A 21,875-nucleotide genomic window follows, 5' to 3' on the forward strand; every position below is an offset into this window, starting at 1 on the left:
CTAGACGTTTATCAGTTTTGTTAATCTTTTCAAATAATATACTTTTGTATTGAATGCTTTTCTTACATTTTTGTCCATTTTCTGTTATTGATTTAATTTCTTGTCTTTATTATTTTCTCAGTTCTGTTTAGTTGGGGATTAATTTGCTTTCTTTTTCTAGCTTCTAGCTCATTGGTCTAAAACCTTTCTTTAGAAAATAAAAATGTAGTATTAAAAAAATTTCTGCTAACTTTGTTTTGTGTATTTTTAAGCTTTGTTATTTAGCACCTTCAGATTTTGGGTTATTATGTCTTCTAGAGGAATTTAGCCTGTTATATTCATTAAATGTTTCTCTTTGTTTCTGGTAATTTTTTTTTGTCTTGAAGTCTACTTTCTTTGCTATTGTTATAACCGTACCAGTTTTCTAATGCCTATTGTTTTCATGGTCTATCTCTTCCCACCCTTTTATTTTAACCGATCTGTCATTATATCAACCTACATGTGCCATTGTGAGATGTTTATAAATAACGTATGGTGAGGTCCTATTTTTTATCCAATTTGATAATCTTTTAATTTGGAATGTTAAGCTCATTTTTATTTACTGTAATTCCTAATAAGTCTAGCATTTTGTTACTTGCTCTGTTCTGTCTTTTCTTGGTTTTTCATTCCCTCTTTCTTTTTCCTAGTGAATACTGTAAGTATTGTAATATGCATCCTTATCTTGCCAGTACCCACCTTGAATTGGTATTATACCACTTTATAGATAATGTAAACTTCTAAGACTATAATTCTTTCTTTTGAGGGGAGTTATTGAGTATTTTTTTAGTATTTCATTTTATCTCTTCTCAGCTTTTACCTGTATTTCTTTTTCCTAAGAATCTGGAGTATGTGTATTTAAGCTACTTAGGTGATTCTACTGAACAGAGTTGAGAATCACAGGAGCTTTTTGGGAAGCTTCTTAGTGTGACCTGGAAATAAACTTCACTACAGATAAAAGGCAGCAATATTAAATTATTACGAAGACTTAAAGTGGATCAAAATAACCTGATATGAAACCTGATAATTTTTCACTTGCATGGCAAAGGAAAATAAAACTCTTCTTTGAATAAACCCAGTGGTTTATTTGTAACTATTACAAAAAGGCAAGAGTATCTACACATTGACTTCTTTGTCCACTATTCACAATCCATGACACAAGAAGTTAATAGACCACATAACAAAGAGTTGCCCTATATTCTACATTTATAAGTTTATATATACAAGTATATACACATGCATCTTTATGTATGACAGAAGTGTGATATATACAGCATGTTGCCTTTTTCTTCAGCTCTATTTAGTTTTTAGTTTGATTTAAGCTTAATTTACCTTGATTTTATAAGTGCTATATTGCTACTATTAGTAAACATTAAAGTTTCTCTTGATTTTAGGGAGATACCCTCCAAATGCCAACATCAGAGAAATAGAGAAGTCACAATTCTAGCTTAAGGTTTCAAGGGGAGAAATGAAAGGTGATTAATGGAAATTAATTAATAAACAATCATGGAATCCTAAAAAAAAAAAAAAATCACAGGATCCTTACCACGTGCCATGCAGGGGTAACACAGTACTGAACAGGACAGGGTCAGGTCCACGCCTCATCAAGCTGTCAATCTAATTGACCCTAGGACCTTCCAGATTTTCCTGACCTTCACCGCCTTTGCACCCTCTGTGGTTTCTGGCCTTGCTCAGGGTCCCCATTGTGGTTCTGTTGCTCCTCCCTCTTTGTTTCCTTCTGTATCCCCCATTGCAGCAGGGGGTTGACCCACTGAAAACCTGGTTATTGGAATCTTCTGGAAGAAACACTTCATCAGGGGGAAGAGGTTTTCTGTGTTTTAAAACAAGCCCAGAGAGAAGCCAGTGTTTTCTCTGACATATTCTGGCTTTCCTGTTTCTCTCTAGTTTATAGCCCCTGTTGCCCCTTCTCTGACTTGTGAGGAAATAGTTCAATGAACCTGGTTGTAACGTGGCAAAATCTTATACTAAGTATACCTCTCCCCACTTCACACCCATTTTTTTTTTTTAAAGATTTTTTATTTATTTATTTGAGAGAGAGAGAATGAGAGAGAGCAAGCACATGAGAGGGGGGGAGGGTCAGAGGGAGAAGCAGACTCCCTGCCGAGCAGGGAGCCCGATGCGGGACTCGATTCAGGGACTCCAGGATCATGACCTGAGCCAAAGGCAGTCGCTTAACCAACTGAGCCACCCAGGCGCCCCACACCCATTTTTTTAAAAAGGTTATCAGACCTTGCTTCTAGGCCCTACCTCCAAATTCCCAAGGGCACAGTGCTGCCAATCAACTGGCTTCAAGTGTCAGGGTCTGGGTAACCTCAACTTTGATGAAGTAGATGTTTATTCAATGTGCTGGGTCCTCCTCAAGCACAGAGAAATACTCATGAGAGTAGTCTAGAACTTAAGTGTATGGGTCTGGAGTTAGGTGAGCAAGAAAAACAGACCACCAGCTAAGTCAGCTGGCCCTGCCTCTCCTCCCTTCTAATGTGATAAAACATGAATAGTTAGAGCTTCACTTCACGGTTAAAGGCAGGTAATAGAAATGAGGTGGGATGGCTTCTTCCAGGGCACGTGTGTTTATGTATTCAGTAACTACAGGGTACCTTGCTAGTAGGTTTACCAGGTAAAATACAGTCACCCAAATTTGAATTTTAGATGTCCAATGGACAATTTTTTAGTCTAAGTATATCCCAATACTTAAACTAGAAATTATGCACTGTTTATCTGAAATTCACATTTAAACGGGTATCCTCTGTTTCTGTTTGTCAAATCTGGTGGCCCTGCTTACTAGGCTAGTGCTGGAGTCAGACATGGTCCCTGCCACATGGGGCATGCAGTGCCTTGTCTGGGGCTTGGCAGTAGCAGGTCGGCAGGCTACTCACCCTTGTCCTTATTCCCTTGCTTCCCAATTGCCTCCATAGGCCTGGAGACAGGGAGGACCTGTCTAGCCCCTAGTGAGCCCAACCAGCGCCACTCTGCATCACTCACATTGTCTTGCCTTTAACAAGGAGGGAAGGAAACTTGATGTCTTTTGGGGCTTGTTCAGTCCAGGAAGGGATGGGACCCTTCTCCCCACTGGCTGCTCAGCTGCTGGGCAGTGGGACTGACTGATGAAGTAAGGGCTGGCGTGGTGAGAGCCTCTGAGAAAGATGATGGGCTCCTGAGGAGGCTGCCAGGGCTTTTCTCCCTGCCCACCCCCTCCAGAGCTGGCAAACACGTCTCCTCCTCCCTTTATTACATGACCGTTGTGTCAGGCACATTTCCAGGCCCTGAGGACTCAGCAGCCAACAGTCCTGCTTGAGTGGCACGTGTGACTGGGTAGGATTCCTGTTTTCTGCCTTTGGCCATGGGTGCCACCCTTAGGTTTCTTGTTAACCTCTTCCCCTGGGGCCCAGGATAGCCAAGACCTGCTTCCCACGGCTGAGTGCCGATGGCGCCCTGCATGCTTCCTGGCTCAGGGGCACCCTGGTGGGCACTTGGCATGTGGGTCTTGCTGGACATGTATACTGCACTGCCTGGCTCATGCTCTCTATGTTCTTAACCACTGACTGTGATGGTAGAACACCTCCTGTGGTAGCCATTAGTGCTCAGTAAGTGTCGGTTGTTGTTACTTGCTATCACCCCTGAGACTCAATTGTCCTCCCCCACCCCACCAATTACCACATTCTGGAGAGTTTGCCTCCCACATGAAGATTACTCAAGGCCCTCCCTCCTTCTTACCTCACCTGGGCCCTACCCAGCTCCCCTTCATGTGCCCTGCCCCTCACATGTAGCCTGGTCCTCATCAAATCCATCCTCCACAAGCAACCACACCTAAATAGAATCTGAACTCCCACTTGACTGCTGGGACCCTCCCAAGGCCTCCCAGTGTCTTCTGTACTGGATAAACTTAAGCTCCCTCCTGCGGCCTTGGATCACCTTCCTCTGCCTGGCCCCTGACAACTCCACTCCACCTCTGTGTCTTCTCTTCTCCACATTGAGCTCCGTACTCAGCCCTGCCCTACTTCAGCTTTCCTCACAAGCAGCCTCCCCACCTTGTCTCCACATACATCTCTCACATCTTTGTCTTCCTTCCCCTGGCAGTTCATAGTCATCTTTTGAGATCTAGTTCAGGATGTCATCTCCTCCAAGATACCTTCTCTGAGTCTCTCCTAGAATAAGGAGCTCCCTGATAAGCTTCTTGCTGCAGCCAGGCCCCTCTTATCATTGTACTGTTACTCTTGGATTATGGTTGTGAATTCTTTGTGCATAGAAATTGTGGATCCTTAATTTGACATCTCCACATCTAAGAGTGCCTGGCTCTCTGCACAGATAGCTTCAACTGACCTGAATGAAATTGCCTTGTGTCATTACATCACACTTGGCCATGAGGTTGTTTGGAGCTTTGCTTCCAAACTTTCTGTTGGTCCCTGAAGCAGAAGTTCCATGATGTGAAGGAGTTAGTCCAAGAGCTAGCTGGTCAGGGCAGTTGGTAGCTGATACCTCTCCTGGGAATCATTTAGTGGAATTTGCTACAAAAATGAACTTCCTAGCTTTTAATGTCAGTATTTTAAGTGTATCAGCCAAAAGGAATATTTTGGGTCTGCCTTGCCTCTTATTTATTCCAGGTCAAATGGGTGGCTGAGGTAGCCCAGGCTGGGTTCTGGGCCAGGAGGGGCCACAGCACGGTCGCTGTTAGCTTTCAGTTGAATTTAGTCATTATCTCTGGCAATCTCTTTTTACCCAACATCTTTAAGAATGAAATTCCAACAATAACTAACACATATCCAATTGCTTATCATGTATCACGCACTGTCCTTAGTAACTTCTTTTTTTTTAATTTAATTTTATTATGTTATGTTAATCACCATGCAATACATCATTAGTTTGGTGATCCACGATTCAATGTTTTCATGTAACACCCAGTGCTCCATGCAGTACGTGTCCTCCTTAATGTCCATCACCGGGCTAACCCATCCCCCCACCCCCCTCCCCTCTAAAACCCTCAGTTTGTTTCTCAGAGTCCATAGTCTCTCATGGTTCATCTCTCCCTCCGATTTCCCCCCCTTCATTTTTCCCTTCCTTCTCCTAATGTCCTCCATGCTATTCCTTATGTTCCACAAATAAGTGAAACCATATGATAATTGACTTTGTCTGCTTGACTTATTTGACTTAGCATAATCTCCTCCAGTCCCATCCATGTTGATGTAAAAGTTGAGTATTCATCCGTTCTGATGGCTGAGTAATATTCCATTGTATATATGGACCACATCTTCTTTATCCATTCATCTGTTGAAGGGCATCTCGGCTCTTTCCACAGTTTAGCTATTGTGGACATTGCTGCTATGAACATTGGGGTGCATATGGCCCTTCTTTTCACTACATCTGTGTCTTTGGGGTAAATACCCAAGAGTGTCTTTAGTAACTTCTTTAACACTGCAAGACAACTCACCAAGTTTCTCTTTGTTTTTTAATCGATGTTTCCATAGCACCTAGAACTGTGCCTGACACAAAGTAAGATTTCATTAATATTTATGGAATAAATGAATGGACAGAATGACACTTCATGGTTTCAAAAACTCACGAAAGTCCTGTCCCTGTCAAAGAATGGAGTTCAGGATGGGTGTTAAGATATTCTTCAGCAAATGAACACCACCATTTGTGCATTGAACTGTGTTTTTAATATAATCCTGAAATCTTATTGCCCCAAAGTCTTACTTGCTGTTTTTATGTAAAGCAGACTTTTGTAAATTGAATCCTGCCCTCTCACTGACTTAACAGTTTTAGAGATACTCTATCTGCATTTCTCCTGAATCTTACCGTGAGGGTGGGTTCTAATAATTCAAGTGGATGTAACCTGTAAACAAATACCTCACATTTCTAGAGGCATTGCCTATAAAAGAAACATATTTAGAAATGAATAATTTTTCCACAGAATCCTGAAATCTTAATTTATCTTCTGGGTCACTCTAAGTTTCTTATATCAGATTTTCATAAGATATGTACCTTCTGGACTCTAACATACCCTGCATTCAGAAGGCTTCTCAGTTCCTCTTTGCAAGGAGACATGGGGTATGATAAAGAATAAGAGTCATTGGGGGCACCTCTCTGTCTGGCAGATGGAGGCTCTCCCTCAGCAGGGCCCATGTCCTGAGAGTTTTAAGTAAAATCACAGGCCAGCATTGCAAAGAAATCTCACCAGACTTCTGCTAGGAGAGAGTCTCATGAGTCTTTCTTTTCTTAAAGCCTATTTATTTCTTATTTCTCACCCATTTCTACCCTAGGCAAGGTCTAGGGCTGTGTGTCAGCAGGGAGTCATATATACATTTTTTAAAAATGGTCAGCTCTGGGATTCTCTGAGAATCATTGTATGGCAGTCACAGTCCAGGACATGGGTAATGGTACTATAGCATAGATTGAGAATGCTATAAACTTTCTCAGGGCACTGACACATTATTTGTCATGAAAAGAGCATGATGTTTAGGACTAGAGAGTCCTGGGTTTGAATCCTAGCTCTGTCCTGCTCTGGGAGACCTTGATTTAGGTATGTAATCTCAGCTGGACCTCTGTTTCCCCACCTGTAAAGTGGGGATATGATTTCCTATTTCATGGGGTTGTCATAAGGATGAAGTTAGATGATAAATGCAGAAGCTCTTTGCTTATAGTAGTTGCTCAATACAATTCGGTTTTTCTTCATCTAAGTGCCAGTTAAACAAATGATGGTTTCCCTGTTTTTCCATTTGTCTCAACTCAATGGTTTCAGTTATGAGGTTTGATAGCAGACTTGCCTATTTGCTGTAGAATGAGGCCCAGTGCAACAACTTTTGCATGTTCAGGTTTCATTAAGGAAACAATGATATTCAGACATTGCAAGATTATCCTATGGATGGAAACAGGTAAATAAATACCTTGAGCCAAAATTGATTTTGTCGTTAAGGAAATGAAAAGGCAAGCCACAGAATGGGAGGAAATGTTTGCAATACATATATCTGACACTGGGATATTATCTAGAATATGCAGTAACACTGAAAATACAATTCAACTAAAAATTAGATGAGCAAGCCAATAGAATATGTACAAAAGATTCAGGTGGACACTTGACAAAAGAAAATATATGAATGATCAGCCAATGCATACATGAAAAGATGCTAGTTATCAGGGAAATGCAAATTCAAACCATGAAGATACACCATTACATATCCACTAGATTGACTAATGTTAAAAAGACCAATTATTGGCAGACGTGGAAACAACTAGAACTCTCCTACACTGTGGGTAGGAATGTAAAATTGCACAACCACTTTGGAAAACTGGCAGTTTCTTAAAAAGTTAAAAATATATCTACCATATGACCCAGTCACTTCCCTCCTACATATTTACTGAAGGAAAATAAAGACATATGTCTCCTCTAAGATTTTTACATGAATTTCCATAGTGTTTTCTTTGTAATAGCCCTAAACTGGAAACAAGCAAAATGTTCATCAACAGTGAATGCAAAAATGAAATGTAATATATGCATTGCATAGAATGGAATTCTAGTCAGCAATAAAAAGGAACAGCTACTAATACATGCTACAGTATGGATGAATCTCAAAAACAATGTGCTGATGGAAAGAAGCAAGACATAACATACTGTATAATCTTATTTACATAAAATGTAAACTAATCTCTAGTAACAAACAGTGGGTTAGTGGTTGACTGGAGATGAGGATCAGTCAAGGAAGGAGGAATAGACTGTAAAAAGGCATAAGGCATTTTTTGGAAGGTATTGGAAATGTTCTGTAGCTTGATTCTAATATTATTCTCATGGGTATGTACAGTTGTCAAAATTCGTTAAATGGCATGCTTTGAATGAATGCAGTCTATTGTAAAATAAATTATCCTCAATAATGTTGATAAGGTAAGAAGATAAATTGTTTATTTAAAGCAAAAATAGCAATGAATTTTATAACATATGTAGAAGATATAGGTAGATAGGTAGATAGATATTAAATAATTTCAACAGTAGCACTGTGGATGGGAGAATGAAATGGAAGTGTATTGTTGTATTATTGTAAGGTTCTTTGATTATCTGAGAAGTGGTATAACATTATTTGAAGGAAGAACATGTTAAGTTAAAGATGCATATTTTAGACCATAAAAATCACTATAAAACATAAAAGTAACATAGCTAAAACTCTAACAGTGGAATACTAAAACCTAAAGCAATTGATCAAAAGAAGACAGGAGCAGAGGGAAAAGAGAACAAAGAACATATGGGATAAATAGAGGGAAAAATTGCAAGATAATAGTTTCAAACTCAATCATGTTGATAATTACATTAGGTGTAAATGGTTTAAACACTCCTATTTAATTTGCTGATTGTCAGACATGATAAAAAAATCAAGACTAAACTAGATGCTTGCTATAAGAAACCCACCTAAAATATGAAGACAAATAGATTAAAAGTGTGAGAATAAAACATTTACACCTGCAAACATTAACCATAAGAGAGCTGGAGTGGATATGTTAATATTAGATAAAGTAGACTTCAGAAAAAAGAATATCAACAGAGATAAAGAGGAACATTTCATAATGACAAAGCAGTCTACTCATCAAAAAGACATAACAATCTAAATGTGCATGGTCTCACAAGATAGCCTCAAAATACATGAAGCAAAAATGGAAAGTATTGAAAGGAGAAATTAACAAATCCAAAATTATAGTTGCAAACATCAGTCAGTCTCTTTGAGTAGTTGATATAAAAATTGATATAATAAACAGTAATGATATAAAAGATACGAACATTACTAATGAACTTGACTTAAAAGAAATTTATAGAATATTCTATCCAACAACAGCAGAATGCACATTCTTTTCTTATTTTATTTTATTTATTTTATTTAAGTATAATTAACATACAGTGTTATATTAGTCTCAGGTGTACAATATATGTATGATTCAACAAGTCTATACATTTCTCAGTGCTCATCAAGATAAGCATACTCTTAATCCCCTTTACTTATTTCATTCATCCCCCCAGCCATCTCCCCTTTGGTAACCACCAGATTGTTCTCTATAGTTGAGAGTCTGGTTTTTTGTCTTTTTTTTCTTTGTTCACTTGTTTTATTTCTTAAATTCTACATATGAGTGAAATCATATGGGATATATCTTTCTCTGACTAACAGTTTACTAAGCATTATAGCCTCTGGGTCCATCCATGTTGCAAATGGTGAGATTTCATTCTTTTTATGGCTGAATAATATTCCATTTTATGTATATACACTACATCTTCTTTATCCATTCATCTATTGATGGATGCCTTTGTTGCTTCCATATCTTGGCTATTGTAAATAATGTTGCAGTAAACTCAAGGGTGCATATATCTTTTTGAATTAGTGTTTTCATTTTCTTTGGATAAATGCCCAGTAGTGGAATTACTGCATCATATGGTATTTCTATTTTTATTTTTTGAGGAGCTGCCATACTGTTTTCCACAGTGGCTGCACGAATTTGCATTCTCACAAACATTGCACAAGAGTTCCTTTTTCTCCCTATCCTTGCCAACGCTTGCTATTTCTTATGTTTTTTTATTTTAGCCATAATGACAGCTGTATAGTGATATCTCATTGTGGTTGTGATTTGCATTTTCCTGGTAATTTTTGATGTTGAGTGTCTTCTCATATGTTTGTTAGCCTTCTGTATGCCTTTTTTGGAAAAATATCTGTTCTTTTCAAGTGCACATAGAACATTTATCAAGACAAACCATGTAAATTTAAAGGATTGAAATCATACAAAGTATGTTTTCTGATTAGAATGAAATTAGAAATTAATAACAAAAACATCTGGGATAATCCCATATATTAGGAAACTAGACAACACACATAATTTATAGGTCAAAGGAGAAGTCTCAAGGGAAATTAGAAAATATTTTGAACAAAATGAAAATGAAACAACATATCAGAATTTGTGGTGTACAGCTAAACCAGTTCTTAGAGGAAAAATTAAAATATTTACATTAGAAAAGGAGAAAATTAGAAAATCAATGGTGTAAATTTCCATTTTAATAAGTAGTAATTGATATAATAAACAGTAATGATATAAAAGATATGAACATTACTAATGAACTTGACTTAAAAGAAATTTATAGAATATTCTATCCAACAACAGCAGAATGCACATTCTTTTCTTATTTTATTTTATTTATTTTATTTAAGTATAATTAACATACAGTGTTACATTAGTCTCAGGTGGAACAAGGAACAAATCAAATTCAAATCAAGCAGAAAGAATAATAAAAATGAAAACAGAAATCATTGAAATAAGAAATAGCCAAAAAATAAACATAATTAAGCCAAAAATTATTTTTTCTTTCAAAAAATAGATAAAATTGATAGACCTTCAGCTAGATTAATTAAGAAAAAAGACACACAAATGATCAGCATCTGGAATAAATGAGAGGACATCACTACAGATCCTACAGTAGGATCCTACAGTATCCTTTCAAATGGATTGAAAGGATAAAATTAAATACTATGGTTATTATTATTGATATAATGTCAGTGTAATGCCAATATATTTTACAATATATATGAAATAGAAAATTTTATGAAAGACATGTTACCAAAAGTGACTGAAAAAGAACTGGAAAATCGAAATAGCTTCATCTGACATTGTTGGTGAAATATACCAAATACTTAAGAAAAGAAAACATACTAACTTTACACAATCTCTTTCATAAAATGAAGGAGAAGGGAGAACTTTCTAATTCATTTTAGGAGCATTACCTTGACACCAAAAACCAGGGAAAGACATTATGAGACCACTATCCCTTGTGAACAAAATGTTAGTAGATCACATACAGTGCATTTTACTCTATACAGTGATCAAGTGGTGTTTATCCCAGGAATGTTAGGCTTGTGTAACATTTGAAAATCAATCTATATGATTTGCCATATTAACATTATAAAGGAGAAACATCATATAATCATCTCAATAGATGGCACTCAATTGACAGAGAACAGTCAATGAATCAACACCTCTAACTGCCACTACTCTTATCAATCTCCAGAGTCTGAAGCTTCAGTTGAGAAGACCAGAAAGGCCATACTTCATGGTACTTTCCATGAGTTTGAGGTGCTTAGAGGAAAGTACCCAGCTCAGTGTGTTTACCACCCTTTATCAGAGGCCAGTCCTGGAATTTGGTAGAGCATAGTGAGAAAGAGTTCACTAAAGCTTTTATTCCCAGCAGTTGTTATAAACGATAACTCATTTTAAGAGACTTTAAAAACAAGCTCTATAAGAAATTGTTCAGAAGGGAGAGAGAGGGAAACCTGTACCTTCCATTATAGTATTTTGAAACATGGCAAAGAAGAAAACCAGAACTGAGGGGGTGTGCATGCAGATGGAGGGAAGCCCATAGACATTGTGCTGCATAGTAGTCATGGTCATAGGTGGCTGAGAGATGAAGGAAAATGGTGAATCTTACCACTTTGAAGGAAGAAGTTAATTCCTATTTGTATACATTTCTATTGGTGCTATAAGTAATTGCCACAAACTTGGTGGCTTAAAATAACACAAATTTGTTATCTTACAGTTCTAGAGATCAGAAGTCCAAAATAGGTCTCAATGATGAAAAATCAGTGTCAGCAGGGCTGCATTCCTTTTGGAGGCTCTAGGGGAGAATTGACTTCCTTGCATTTTCTAGCTTCTGGAGGCTCCCTCATTACTTGGCTTGTGGTCCCTTCATCCATTTCAAAGCCAGCAATGGCTGGTTGAGTCTCATGCTGCATCTCCCTGACTGCTTTGTTGTCCCATCTCCTTCTCCTGCCTCCCTCTCACTTATAGGGACGCTTGTGATTACATTTGGGCTCCCGGATGATCCAGGATAATCTCCCAATCGCAAGATCCTAGATTTAATCACATCTGAAAAAAATCCCTTCTGCCACGTGGGGTAACATATTCTCAGGTTTCAGGGATGAGGACCTGGTCATCTTTGGGGGCCATTATTCTGCCTAGCATGCTTTCAACGGAAGTAGAATCAGAAAAATTAAAAAAAAAAATGTAAGAGACATAAAAGATTTTTGTGTGAAGGGAGGAGGGAAATAGTTTGGAATATGATCTTCTATGGTAGACGACAGCAGGGAGAGAGTTACACTGAGTGCCCATTTTTTGTTGGGTCAAGGGCTGTGAAGACAGATGCCAACGTGAGCAATGGGGCCTCTGAGGGGCTGGCAGAAAAGTAAGCCTGGACAGAAAGCAAGGGAGAAGTTTTCCAAGGGGCAGATGGTGTGGTGGAGCCTCACAGCGACAGGGTGCAGGGTGACGGTTCTGAAGGGCACATGGAGACTTTGGTAGCATCTGAGGAAGGAGCAGGTGTCACCCTGGGGGTGCCTCAGACGCGCCTGCGCCGTGGTTCCTGGGGGTTGGGGTGGGGGCACTGCTGCGTCGCTCACACGTCTGCACTCCTCTCGCAGGTATGCCGGGGTCCTCCTGGACGAGGACATCTTCCGTGGGAAGGAGCTCGTGGACAGTCGCCCGCTGCAGGCGCTGGTAGCGGGGCTGAAGGCCTACAGTACCTGGGAGAACGTCAGCTGCCTGCAGGACTGCCGCGAGTGCACAGGAGGCATGGTGAGCCCCGCGGGCCCCAGAGGCACCAGCCCCCCGGGTCCCCCTGCTGTAGCTAGTGCGAGGCCAGCACTGTGTGTCCGCGAGCAGGGCATGAGCTTCAGGCAGAAACCCGTTGTCTTCATAACCCTGGGTGCATCACCTAGCCTTGCGATCCGTGCGTCTGCCTCCTACCATGCTGCGAGGACTGATGGGGACCATTACGTTTGTAAAATCCTAGCCCCCACGGCCTGGCCCGTAGAGGCCTGCAGTAAATGTCATTTAACTTGGTGGTGGCTGTTGTTGACAGTATGGGGAAGGGCCAATGAGGATCAGATGATGAAAGCACTTCTCCAATGTTTGAATCCCTTGGGAAGAATGCAGGAAATGACCCCAGGGGTGTCCAGCCCCAGGAAGAAGGCAGACAGGGATGTGCCAAGCATTTGGAGACTGCTTAGTATGTCCCCAGCACTGGGCCTCAGACTGGATTGTGCAGTGAGGGGCACGAGGTGTGAGAAATCTCACTTTGAGTCACTGGAGAGTTGAGGGGGACTCTGAGAAGAGCTGGAATCTGTGCCCGATTCCCCCACAACCTGAGAGCAGAGACCCCTGCAAGATGTGGGAAACAGGATTTGGAGAGTCTCTGCATCCTTACAAGGGCTCGGAGCTGGTTAGAAGGGGAACCCACGTGGGATCTGTGAGGGCATAGCGGGTGGGGTGTGGTGTTGTGGACCTGTGATGCAGTAGCATAGCAGGGCTATGGGGATCAGCTGTGGTGGAAACTGGGGTTCATCCCCAGATGACAGCCCTGCATTGGTGACCCCCAGGGACTACACTGCTTCATTGGCATGTGGGCTGGATGCAGGCACTGCTGGACCCTCCAAAAGACATTTCCTGGAGGAAGGAGGGAAGAAGGAGCCCCTATTGGGGTTTTGGCCTGAGTTTGATCCTGAACTTGGCTGAATATTGTCCTATAAACAGCAGCCCTGAACGTGCAGGGGAGGATGACAAGTTTTAGCCTCAGTGCAAAGGGGTCAAGAGCAAGTTAAGGGCAGTGGTAGAAAATAAAAGGGGAAGGATAAGTTTCCAGAAAGTCTGCTGCGCTGCCTCTCTGTATCAGAGCTGGGGCCTGTGGAGGGGTGAGGAGTGAGGGATGAAGGGCAAGGAATGAGGAAGGGCTGGGCCTTCATAATAGGCACAGCCCTAGAGTTTCTCCAACATGAACAACATGCATGAGGGCCTCCTGTGAAAGCCAGTGTGATCATTTCTCACCTGTGATCATTTCTCAGGTATAATATCACCTGAAAGTAGGTGGCTAAGTAAAGGTGTGCCCATGATGCAGGGAGGCCTAGTTAGGTGTGCACTCTGTGTCCATGACGATGGTGGGGGTGATGGTGGTGGACATGCCTGCTTTGCTCCCGTGGATGTTGTGTGGGAGTCCACATGGAAGGAAAGAGAATGCAGAACAAAGTAACAGCTAGCGCTGGGGTACAGCTGGGCCAGGAGCTGAGCTCCTCTGAGGCAGTCAGGTGCCGTGGCTCATCATGACTTTCCTTAGTGCCCTGGCAAGGTGGGAGGCTCCTGCCACTTGGCTGGTTTCCACCTGTAGCTCCAGGAAGGCGGTTATCTCTTGGAACAGGAGTTTGCTGGCAGCAGTTAGGAACAGAACTCAGGGATTCTGGGGTCGAACAAGAAAGTTTAGGTTAGCAGGTGGGAGGTAAGACCAGAAGTGACCCCTCAGGCAGAGGTAGCCCCCATAGGGGAGGGTTGGGGCTCTGCTGGGGCTGCTGAGCCGATGCAGATATTGTGGCTTCTGACAGATGACTCAACCTGAGGGTATGCTCAAAACCACCTGTGGTCCTCTCGTCTTCCTCCCTTGGCTCATTCCCTTTGATGCATTTCATGGACTGACGTGCCCAGTGGTGTCCTGCCCCTGGGCTTTCATACCCTCCCAGATGACCTGATGGACAGATAGGATGGTGGACAGATAGACTGATGGCAAATAGGATGGTGGATAGACAGATTGGTTGATTGAATTGTTGCCCTGTGCATTCATTATCTCTGATAATTTAGTTTCACTGGAATGTTACTAATTTGGCTCTTTGGGATTTAAGACTGTGTATTTGAAAATGGGAAAGGGAAAAAGGCTGCTAAATGTCTTGCAGGCATTGACACTTAACAAAAGTGATCAGTTCTTCCTGTCTGCTTAGCTTATCTCGGGCCGGAGGGGAAGATTCAAGACACAGCAGCCTCCAGCATTTGGTCTAGGCAAGAGTTCAGCATCCCAGCATTGTTGCTCTTAAATTGTTCTGGGCAAACCTTTGGATTCTGAGGTTCTTTCTCTCCACATTGAATGTTTCCGTAGCAGTTGGTTGTCTATTTTAATAATATTATCACTGTGCGTCAAGAAACCATGAGAAAGTCTTAGGTTGGCTCTTGCTACAGAAGCTTCCTCGATTGTTGCTTTCTTTGGGTGATGGGTTGAATGTCGCAAGAGTGACATTTAGTTGCTAAAAGAACATAGTGCTAAAAGAAGCATCATCTATCACTTTTTGTGCATAAAACCTGGGATAAATGAGATCTCATACAAACTTTTTTTCCAAAATTAGATCATCAAGTGAACAATACTGGTTGGAACTTACATAATTCATGTTTGTGCAAGCACATCATTGCCTTAGTGACTGCTGATGAAGAGTCATTGTTCAGTATTTCTAAGTTCTGTCTGTGTGTGGAGCAGTGTGCAAGGTACATGCTCCCTGTCCTGAGGGCCGGATAATGCGAGGGCGGACACCATACATTGTGCATGGAACTGGGTGGCCCTAAGATTTCAGTGAAACGAACATTCGGGGACTCCCACTCTGACCAGGTTGAAGTTACATGAAGTTACCCTCCTGACTAAAATAGCAAGACACTGGACATCAGGCAGTGAGAGTGAGGAAATTAATTAAATTAAATTAAATTAAATTAGTCTTACATTTGTCCCAGTTTACTACCTCGAGAGTTTCCACACCATGCCTTAGGAGGGGCAACTGAGGCAGAGCCCAGCGAACTCTCTGATTTGAAGACACGATGCTGAGAGTCGAGGGAGACCAAAGCACCTGGAATTCATGGGATAGAATAGGAGACAGAAGAGAACTGGTCGGTCAGAGAGAGAACTCAGGCATCTGCAGTGACCCCCTTCAAACATATAGCTGAGCACTGACTATTGCATGTGTGTGAGGGAAAGAATCACCTGGAAGGATTGGAGGGAACAGTATGTGGTCCTCACATGGGACTGGGAATAGTGCCTTTTCCCACAAGCCAGTCTGGAATACTTTAAGACTCAGCCTGAGAATAAAAGAAATGTTATGTATAAAAGAACAAAGTTAAGGATGACAGCACATTTCTCTTTGGGAAAAAAAAAATAAAAACAAGAAGTGGAGCAACATTTTAAAAAGTATTAAAGGAAAAAAATCAAGATAAAATTCTATACTCTGAAAAATTATGTTTCAAAAAAAAAAAAAGGTTATAACAAAGACATGTTTGGACTTGCCAAAGTTGAAAGGATTCATCACCAGCAGACTTTCACTGTAAGAAATATTAAAGGAAACTCTTCACACAGAGGGAAAATGATATCAGATAGAAATATGGATCTGCACAAAACAATGAAAAGCACCAAAAATAGGTTTTTTTAAAGATTTCATTTATTTATTTTAGAGAGAGAGAGAGGGAGAGCACAGCAGGGGGGAAGGACAGAGGGAGAGAGAGAATTTCAAGCAGACCCCACACTGAGTGGGGAGCCTGACTTGGGGCTCGATCTCATGATCCTGAGATCATGACCTGAGCCCAAATCAAGAGTCAGTTGCTTAACCAACTGAGCCACCCAGGTGCTCCATAACTTTCTAATATATATAAGATTTTTCTTAGTATTTAAATTTCTTTAAAAGGTAATTGAGGTGTGCCTGGGTCGCTCGGTCGGTTAGTGTCCATCTCATGATTTCTGCTCAGGTCATGATCTCAGTGTTGTGAAATGGAGCCCCAAGTTGAGCTCTGTGCTTAGGGGGGAGTCTACTTGAGAGTCTCTCCTTCTCCCTCTGGCCCTCCCCCACCCCCAACTTCTGCTCATGCACACACTCTCTCTCTCTCTCAAATAAATAAATCTTTTAAAAAAATAAGTAATTGACTCTCAACATAAATAATAGCAATGTAGAGTGAGTTTTATAACATGTATAAAAGTAAAATGTATGACAATAATCACGTAAAGACCAGAAGGGGAGAAAAGGAAGTGTACTTTTGTAAGGTTCTTATGCTACACCTGATGTGGTATAATATCACCTGAAAGTAGACTGTGGGAAGTTGAAGATTTATACCATAAACCCTAAAGCTACCACTAAAATAATACAACAAGGAGTTATAAGCCAACATAGGAGTTAATATGGAATTCAGCAATACTAAGTTAATCCAAAAGAAAGCAGGAGAAGAAGTAGCGGAGAATGAAGAGATTGTTCAAATAAAAAACAAATAGCCATATGGTAGATATAAACCAAACCATGTTCATAAATGGTTTAAATGCAAATACCCCAATTAAAATCAGGGATTGCCAGATTGGATAAAAAAGCAAGACCTAGCTACATACCTACAAGAAACACACTTCGAATATAAAGACTCAAAGAGGTTAAAAGTAAAAGGATGGAAAAAGATATGCCATGCTCACACTAATCAAAAGAAAGCTGGAGTGACTATTACTATCAGACAAAGCAGATTTCAGAGCCAAGAATATTGCCAGGGATAAATAAGTCCATTTCATAATGACAAGGGGGCCAATTCGAGAGGATATAATAATCCTCAGCCTAATAACAACCTTAGCAGGTTAACGGTAAGCAGGTTAATAACAACTTTAGCTACTTTGGTTATCCCCACTTTGCAGATGAGGAAACGGGGGTTCAGAGCAGTTGGTCATCTGACCCCAGAGTCCATGCTGATATGGTGAAGCTATGCCCCGAGGAGGAGTGGGAAATCACACTGAGGTGTCTGGGAGGCTCTCCAAGGAGATGAAGTTCACCTTCACTGTGTGGAATGAACAGATAGCACTGGGTGAGTGGGACCCCAGTGCACCCTGCATTTGCACACAGGTCCTACTTCAGTTTAACAAGCCTCCTAATGTTACAAGGCCCACACTTAACCAAAGATGAGGTCTGAACTCCAGGGGGGCTTAGTGCCTCTGGGACTCCAGACCTGCCCTTCCAACTGACTCTTCATGCTGAAGAAAGGCAGCTTCTTCCCATGTCAGACATAGCATATGCAGGGGCCCAGGATCCAGGGGCTGCGGGGTCTCTCTGCTTTTTATTTGTTTTAGTTAACAGTCATAAAGGATTTTCTATAAATGTAGGCACCTTTTTAAGTGCTTCACATATAGTAACTTAGCTAACTCCTAAGTTAGATGAGTACTGTTATCAGATTTACTTTTCAAAGGAGGAAACTGAGGCCAGAAAGAGATTAAATAACTGGCCCAAGGTTAAGGGGCTAAAAAGTGGCAGAGCCAGGCTTTAAACGCAGAGAATCTGTCTCCAGAGGCCATGCACCAAACCACTATGCCATATGCAAACCAAGTGTTCCCTATGCTCCAGAAAATAGCTGGGTTCATGTTGATGGGATGAGCACAGTCTGAATCCAGCATGCCACTTTAGAGCTGTGTGACCTTGGCCGGGTCTCTCCTGTTCCTGAGTGTGTAGACGAGCCTTGCTGAGCTGCTCAGAAGTTAGCATTAAACTGGGTCCTCCCATAATGGGGGAGGTTAACAGGCAGGACCAGACCCTTTTCCTCTCAGACCCTCTGAGGTGATTCCTGGCTCTTGCCCTTTATTGTAGGGCTGAGGGAAGTAAGGCGGGATGTGGTTACATTACTAACCCTGAACTTCTTTGGTAAGTCAGGGAGGAGCTGGGACAGGAGTTGGGAAAGCAAAGCCCATTCTTGGCGTGCAGCCGGGCACCATTCCCAATGGCGAGGGCTTCATGCTCACACATGTTCTGCATTTTGGATTTTAATCTCAGTATGTAAGTGGAGAATCCAACTGGCCTCATTTGGACATGATGAAAACCCTTCACCTGCCCATGTGGGAACGCTGGGAGCTGAATTCTGCGGGCTCTGGGTAGTCACATGACTCGGGCCTCAGCTGCTTCTCTTTGCTTCCACCTTCTTTCTTTAAAAATTGGTGGAGCCAACCAAGTTCTTAGGACTGTTGCTATTTAACTGTACTTGTACATTGTCTGTTTTCTCCATATCCAAGCAAATTCAGATTGAATTTCCTACAGTTGTCTGAGAGAGGAATAGGGAAGCAGAACCCCAGATTACAGAATCCTCTTATGGGGCTGCATCATGAAAAGGGGCAATATGAGAGGTGGGGGGGAGAGCATTCATCACCGAAGGGGTGAGACCTCCTGGTCAGGGCTCTGTGACCCTGGATCTTACCACCGGGAACCTCAATTTTCTTATCTTTTAAAGCCTAGCCATGATAGGCACTCAGTAAATACTAGAATGTCCTCTTCTTTTTTCCTGGATGTGATTACACTGAAGGATCCAACTCTCTCACCCCGACCCCCATGACCCATTAGACTCATGTGGGAGCTCCCTGGTTAGAGCTCCTCAGGGTACAGCCTTGGAGAGTGGAAGCAAGTCACATTCTCAGCAGATATGACTCCAAATCATCAGGGTCTGCAAAAACAGGCTCGGGCCTAGACAGGCTGCATGGTTCCTGCTGATCCTGCCACTGGAGTACAACTTAGCAGGAGCCCTAGCTGTTGACCCTGTACAGCCACATTCTTCACAGGGAACTGTTAGACTATCCTTTGGCCCTTGCGCATTCCCTGTACCTGGATGCCCATGGCCAGGAGCTGTGTTCTTTATGTTGTCCCCCTTGATATCAACACTGGGAGATACCACTCCTGGGCTCACCGGGCCCTGAGGATGGGTCTCCACAGCAGGATTTTAGGCTCCCCTCCATCAGGGCCCCTCTGTGAGAGCCTTCTCATCTCAGCCCGTGGCAGCTCCATTCTGTTTCAGAATCCTGCATGGAAGAGCAGAACTGGCTGAAGCAGAATAAAGAAATTTCCGTACAAAATTGGAGCAAGCGAAAGTCTCAGAAGAGATCTACAACCCAGCCTGATGATGAGGTTATCAGCAAACACACACTGACCATTCCTTTCATGTTAGACACAGAGCTGCTGTTTGCTGTTTGGAGATGTCATCCAGCTGGGCCATGACTGAGTCATTATATTTTAAAGATTACATAAGAGAGCACTAAAACAATTACAAGTGTTTGTAAATTAAAAAAAAAAAAGTGGTGTGTTGCGGAGCCCCTCAGTTATTTAGTAGACTTAATCCCAAAACTAACTCCTCAGGGAGATTCAACACGACCTCATTTATCTGGCATTGACCATTTCTTGGAACAGAGCCAAGGCCTGAAATAAGCAAAACAGAACTCTGGGAATCCCAAAGAGATGACGTGAGGTCCGCGTGCTGAAGCTCAAGCCCTTACTCATTCCTGAAGGAGCCTGGCCAGCTTCCTCTGGAGCCTGGTCATGCTTGTTGACTCTCACACATGGTTCCTGGTTTCCTGAGGTGCTGCTGCAGAGTAGTAAGGAGAGCGGAACTCCGCATGCAAGCAGCTAAGAGTGCTGGTGACCGAAGGAGAGGCAGAAGAACTAGAAAAACCAGACTGAAAAATCCAAGAGCACAGTGGGCCCCGCTTCAGGCCCAAGGAAGAATCAAAACTCTGGTGGAACATGAAGTCCTCTCAGAAAAATGGGCTCTGTGCAGCAGGCAGGCTGGTGCAAGGAGGATAGTCATTTGAGGGTCACCCCTTTGTCCTGGCTGCTGCAGATTTACTATTCCCTGGAATAAAATAGATAGTATTTCTTTAACTGCCCAGCTTTTCATAGCAATCCCCTGGATGTATATCTCTCAAAATAGATAAGTAGGTCAGCCTGACTTGGATCTAATATGGCAGAGACCATTTTACTCCCCATTCAATTTCTTAAGAAGAGACAGAGCCAAGAAAAATCCTGGCTGGTGCCTGGGTTATGTGGAGCTAGTGATTCTGGCGGAGGATTCTAGGTATGGAGGTCATGGATCCAGCTGGCTAGTGTTGCACGTGTGGGCAGGGTAGGGGTGAGTTGGGCTTCACCCTAATGCCAAGTAACTGGGTAACATTACTGGGTAATGCCAAGTACCTGGAAGAGGTTCAGGTATGGCCCATACTCAGAAGGGGTCCCAGGATCTGACAGACCTCCTAGGAGGGGACTGACTGGGATCCAAGTGCTGCTGACCCCAGTAGAAGGAACCTCTCTGTGGCTGCTATGACACCTTCTTCAGCCAGACTCTTTGCTCAGCCCTGACCTGATTTTTCTAGAACATCAGTGGGTCTCTGATCAACTTCATTGATCAGAGGACCCTTTCTCTGGACAGAGTTAGGGCCTACAAGAAGAATCTCAACATTTTGGGACTCTGGATTAAACCCTAGGTTTCTCCTCATTTCTGCTGTCACTTTCTGGTCATTATGCAGACAACAACCAGTTTGATTGTAGGGATTTAGAAAAACAGCATAGTAAAAATACTTTATGATGATAAATTATTTCTCAACTTTGAAAGAACCTTGCTCAAGATTAGAGGAATCAGCTCTCTTTTTTCAAAACAGCTTTCTGTTTTTAACTCCCTGACATTCTGAGTCCCTGCTAGGTAGAGTGCCAGGGCCTATAGAGGTGTTAACACCTGTAATCCTCCAACAGTCCTATAAGCAAGAATTATTATCCTTATGGTTTTCCCATGGATTGAAGATCTAAGGCCAGAGATGAGATGCTATTTCTCCAGAGCTAGTAGAAGGTGGGGGCAGGTTCTGATTCAAGTCTCCCAAATCCAAGGCTCTTGTCCCTAATTCAGGACCTTACTTTTCTAGGGGTGGGAGATGATAACTTTGTTTTTGGCCCCTGGGTTCCATGTTAATCAATATTCTATGCTTACCCCCTTCATTTAACATAATCCATGATTTTAAAACAAACCTCTGTGTTTTGCTGTCAACCTGTGGTCACTGGAAAAAATAATCTCCCTGTGAGAAAATCCACATGTCATATTTGTGAGTGTCTTATGTTAGTAGGTCTTATCTTGTCAGGTAAATTAGAGTGGGAGAGTAGCAGGCAGTAAAACTGACCCTCATCACTGATAAAGAAACGAGAGATTACTAAAATGACCCAAGGACAATCCATTTTATTGGCAACATTCCTTTGAAGATCTCAGCCCAAATTTCTTAA

The 21,875-nt window shown here is 42.0% G+C and overlaps 1 protein-coding gene across 1 annotated transcript in view; it reads left to right on the top strand.

The window, feature by feature from the left end:
• Positions 1 to 21,875, top strand: part of ACOXL (acyl-CoA oxidase like) — a 348,558-nt gene that overhangs the window by 168,934 nt on the left and 157,749 nt on the right. Inside the window, exon 12 of the mRNA XM_078056280.1 lies at positions 12,465 to 12,618. Coding sequence (XP_077912406.1) covers positions 12,465 to 12,618 — 154 coding nt within the window. The remainder of the gene's footprint in view (positions 1 to 12,464; positions 12,619 to 21,875) is intronic.

The sequence above is a fragment of the Halichoerus grypus genome, chromosome 10, assembly GCF_964656455.1.
Source record: "Halichoerus grypus chromosome 10, mHalGry1.hap1.1, whole genome shotgun sequence".
Classification (NCBI taxonomy): domain Eukaryota; kingdom Metazoa; phylum Chordata; class Mammalia; order Carnivora; family Phocidae; genus Halichoerus; species Halichoerus grypus.